This window comes from Zonotrichia leucophrys, chromosome 5 (genome assembly GCF_028769735.1).
Source record: "Zonotrichia leucophrys gambelii isolate GWCS_2022_RI chromosome 5, RI_Zleu_2.0, whole genome shotgun sequence".
Lineage (NCBI taxonomy): Eukaryota > Metazoa > Chordata > Aves > Passeriformes > Passerellidae > Zonotrichia > Zonotrichia leucophrys.
Window position 1 is genome coordinate 46,305,777 of NC_088175.1, and position 5,122 is coordinate 46,310,898.

Here is a 5,122-nt window from a genome sequence, read left to right on the forward strand (position 1 = left end):
GCGCACCACCACAGGGTGTGATAAGTCAACATGTTTGAAACGTGCACAGAAAGGTTGAAGCTGAGACAAACCACGGTCAAATCACTTTACAACATTCTCCTTTCACAGTAAGGGAGAAGGATTAATGAATTCTACCTCTCTCTTACAAAGTGCCTATCAAAAATATGTCATATTATAATGCAGAAACGTAGCTGTTAATCTCTGCTGAGATCCCTAATTTTCACAGCCTCCTCAAAAGAAAGACAGTTGACATTTGTTGGTTTTTGTTTGGTTAGCTTTGTTTGTGGTTTTTTGGGGGGAAGAAGTGCTTGCAATACTTAATTGCCTTTTATTAGGCATGTTTCAATTCACTGCTATAAAACCAATGTCAGAGGGTGGGATAAGGGCAGTTAGGGAGGATCCATCACTTGGCAAGTCTGTAACCATTTTTTTTATACATTCTGCTACACAGACAGCCTACAAGCTCTCATGCTGTCAGCAGAATTATTTAGTATCAATGATTCCCTTACACAGAGGAAATGTTAAGACATTTTATTGGTTATGAGCTAAACTCTCTTCATCATCTTCATACAGTTCTATTTTGTAACACTTAACTGAAACCATCAGCAGTACAGAGGAACAGACTGGGAGGTTGGGGAAGACCACTCCAGACCTCAACCATTATCAGTCAAAGTCCAAACAAAATTTTTATTGCAGTTTATTTTTATGCTGATGGCTAAAACCTTGCCAGCTCTCTTTATACTGGGTATTTTATAAGCAGTACTAGAAATTTTTAAGGGCACTGACATCTGTACAAGAATCCAATTTTCAAGAGAAATTACACAATGTCAAAAAGTTTTCAATGTGATTAAAATGTTCACTAATAAGAAAATGATGGAGCAGCACTGACAAAACTTTATGCTCTTCCTATGTTCAGTAACGGTGCTTCAAAGAGCTCCTACCCTACTCCATTTTTCTCTTTCAAACTAAATTATCCTTTCTTTTGGCATCTAACAAACCCTCCTTGGAACCTTTAAAAAGGCATTTTAAAAGAAACACTGGCAATTAGAGTGAATATTTTAAGAAAGTGCATGTGAGATTAAACCAATAACATGACAGAAAATGAGAATCTCAGTCCCATAAGTAGAGAGATTTTATTTTAAAGCATGCAGGTTGTGATGATACATACAGTAACTTCACACATATAGGTGTCACATTTTTAGGTTGGTGACAAATTTAGAAACTCGCTCTGATTTTCATGAATTAACTTAAGTCATTCAGCTGAGATTTTGCCAGTTGTCCCTCTCATATCTAAGTGTAGTAACTATGTGCAACGTTCAAGCTCTTGTGTGGGCTGCCAGTGACGTGTGCCACGATCTGCTCCCAAGGAGTGCCAGGACACACACGTCATTGACACAGCGGCTACTACATTCCTGCCAGGATACCTTGGGTTGGCTTTGGAACTCTTCAGATCGTCTCCAAAAACTGGGCTGGTTTGTTAGTGCCTTTAGGAGCCTGGTTTGGCTCTGTGACACCTTTTCCTGCCACCCCAGAGTCAGTGCACAGCACCGACTGGAGGTCCCTGATGTATTTTATGGCAGCACGCAGGGTCTCCACTTTGCTGAGCCGTTTCTCCACATACTCCTTGGGCAGGTGGTGCCTCAGCTTGGCATAGCCTTCATTGACACACTTAACACGCTGCCTTTCCCTCTCATTCCTCTTCCTGATGAAAGCTGAGCCGTAGGAGTACTCACTTTTGTGCAGACTGGAGTGGGGCACTTGGTAGGGAAAGGGGCAGGGCTCGCTGTAGAAGGTGTCTGTGATGAGATGCTCTGACATGAAAGGCAGGAATGCCAAATCTTCAGCCAAAGGGACCTGGCTTGGTGCTTCTGGGTACACGTGAAACGTGACCAGTGGGTCTGCACAGAAAGGCCTTGCCAGCTGGATGTGCTGTGCCTCAGCACAGATGAGGTTACAGTAGCTTTTGCCATCCATCAGGTTCTGCATTTAGCCTGGAAACACATAATTACAGAGTGCTTTAAACAACTCACACTGAACAGTATCAAAAACTCACCTGGATTTACCAACTCTAGGCCTTGCTGACATTTTCCAGAAGAGACTTTTTCAATGCATTAGTGACATTTCAGAATGATGCTGGGAGATCAGGTGGAACAAGACAACATCCCATTTGAAAAGTACAAGAAAGTGCAAGTCAGTCACACTGATTAAATTAATACACAACAGATATTAATATAAAGCCACTAAAGTTTCCTAAAGGAAAGAGAAAGCAGCTTCCTTTCACCTCAGCTGTAGAAATTAAGAGACTCTACCTATATGTATTCCACATAGGTCTAGCTTGTTCCAAATCCACCAAAACTTACATGTCTACAGACAACAAATAAAGCAGGCCAACACCTGAGGCATTCTCCCCACTCCCTTTCCCTCCCTGAAAAAAACTAAATCTACAATTTAAGTAAAGTCTCCCTATTCATACCAAAGAGCCTTCAAAGACAAAATATTTTTCTCTCTATTCATGGGATGCTACATTCAATATATCATTTTAACAAAATGGAAAACCTGTGCAGACAATGGATTTCAGTCTTAAAATTCCACATCTCTCAGGTATGACATCCACTCATACAAAGATTTAGAGACGAGAGTACTTCTACTAAATCTAACTCCTCCTTGGGCCCTCACATTCCTTTTCCACCTACCTGCAGATTAAACACAGACATGAAACACTGAAAACAATTCTACTGCTAGAAATTAAATATTAAATATGTCACATTTATGAAATGAACACTTTATTAAAGGAAAAAGGCATGTCCTAGTAATACAAAGAAGGGATGGCACCCAGCTGTTGGGGCCCTGCTGGAAGCCTGTAAGTCAGACTGGCCTACCCTCACTCCCTCTCTTCAGAGCAGCATTACAGCAGCTCTAACCACTCACATCACCCTGACATATTTGTCACACAGATACTCTTGCAGTGGTTTATAAGAAGCTGCATTATGGTGCCTTCTCAATATCATTATTCCAACAGCTAAACATCAGCCTAACTGCTAAGGATGTAATGACTGTTACCTAACAGCTTCTTTAAATACATTTTAAATAACCACCTAATTTTTAAAGAGTCACCATGAGCCACCCTCACAGATTGGAACCAATACTTGCCTACACAGAATTGATCCAAAAAGCTCTTACTCACCATCCACTTGCACATCCATACACTGTTGTCCAAAGCAGAGATTCTATTGCATCCTCTAAAATGGAAACCACACCTGAACATTAAACTGGATTACCAGAACCTGCTGGATTCCATACTCACAGAAATCTGGCAAAGCTTCACATGTTCCAATCACAACTCCATAACACAAATCCACCACAAGGATATAGGGATAATGTAATATTTTCTACTGACTTCATACCTGCCACATTTACACAGAGAATATTTACTTGGTATGGACCTGTTCTCACAACATTCTATGAAAATGCCTCAGTATGCAGAGTTTTCTCTTTTTCTAATGCACATAGATTTCACAACAGACATCCTGTGAGTGAAGAGTTCATTTATAGCTGTTAGGCATGAGTGGGAGTCCCATGCATCTTAAACAGGTACTTCTGTAGGTAGGCTAAAAGCATGAACACACATCCATTTCACATTATTATGCATGCAAAAAACTCACATATTTTTACATATGTGAATATACACTCCTCATAAAATGAAAATAGCTGCCAGTCAACTTTCCCTTTTCTACTTATAAGACTGGCTTATTGCCTAAAAACTTTCTGCTGCTAACAACTTAAAAACACTGAGGGAAAGTCTGCTACATAGCAAAAAAAATTATGGCACAACATCACTCCAGAGAAGAAACCAAAACCAACACAACCCCTCAAGAAGAGACACTTGCAGTATTTGTTGCTTAGTAGTGACACTTCTGCTGTGTAACAAGGTTACATAAAACAGTTACCTGCTGCCACCACACCTGCACAAAAGTGTTAGGAACATTTTCCCTTTAGACTAGAGACTCACCAATCTTCAGATGAAAGTAAAATCCAGGGAAACAAGATGTGCTGTTTAAAGAGTGATGAATACCCGAAAATATCTGAACGATATTAAGAAAAAAAAAAGATGTTAAAGCTCCATTTTTTCTTACACCTTATTAAATAAGAGATCACATTAAACAGGATTCATTAAAAAGCTATGAAAACACTGTTAGCAAATGCACCATTGATATTCAGTGAAGATCTGTGGCTAGATACAGCAACATGCAAGTCTCTTACCTGAATTATGTAGCTTGTTCCACTGAGTCAATGACTGCTGCAATTTATAGTCAATTGACAACATGCAAAGTAGCTTACAGTTAGATCTGCTCATTTCTGGTTGGGCTTTTCCACCCACACCACAGCTATGATGGCAACAAAACTTGGCATCAAGGGCTAGAAATTTTGAAACTGCTATTGAACACATCCAGATTACCTGAAAAAGTAATCAGGAATGTGGCTTGTTCACTTCCTGCTTGCCTTCTGCTGCAGACTACTACAGTATAGTAATGAAAATACAAAGCAGAATTTTCATTTATTGGTATTTTGTACTCTAATATCTAAATAGAACAATTGGCTAGAATTTAGGTAAATATTCACCGTCAAGGCAGAAGCAAACTCATTTCCATAGCTTCATTTTAAACACAGAAAAACAGCATTTATTTAGAAATTTGTAATGGATTTCTCTCCACTACAGGTGAGGACACATTATTAGCCAGCTTAATGCCTTTAAATTTAATCACTATACCTGTAATTTTGGGAAATTCTTTTAGTGTTGAGTAACACCATATAAAAGGTGAATATATATAAGAAGATTTGAGTGAGCCAACAGCATCAACACAAGTTTTTCTTAAAAAGAGAAACAGTACAGAATCTATAATGCAATGTATACACATACTTAGGTGCTACATATATCAGTATACCTGCCCAATTGTACAGGTGCAACAAAATAGGACACCAATCTTCAAAATTCCCCATTTTACAGGATTGACACTTAGGACTATCTCATGGTTTGGCCCTTCTATCAATCAAATCATAACCACGCACAAAAATCCAAACTCAAACCACTTTAGCTTAAAATTGTAAGACAGAAATACTTTTA

The 5,122-nt window shown here is 39.0% G+C and overlaps 1 protein-coding gene across 1 annotated transcript; it reads right to left on the bottom strand.

Moving 5' to 3' along the window:
* Window positions 1-1,136: 1,136 nt before the first annotated feature.
* ASCL3 (achaete-scute family bHLH transcription factor 3) lies at window positions 1,137-3,426 on the bottom strand. The gene is made up of 2 exons (XM_064715067.1): window positions 3,405-3,426; window positions 1,137-1,991 (listed from the first exon to the last, which is right to left on the bottom strand). Exon 2 carries the CDS (start codon window positions 1,984-1,986, stop codon window positions 1,447-1,449), a length of 540 nt encoding a protein of 179 aa, XP_064571137.1. The 5' UTR covers window positions 1,987-1,991; window positions 3,405-3,426; the 3' UTR covers window positions 1,137-1,446.
* Between the last annotated feature and the right edge of the window lie 1,696 nt (window positions 3,427-5,122).

Coding starts and splice junctions, on each gene's coding strand:
- ASCL3 (XM_064715067.1), bottom strand. CDS start 1,986: ATGCAGAACCTGATGGATGGCAAAAGCTACTGTAACCTCATCTGTGCT.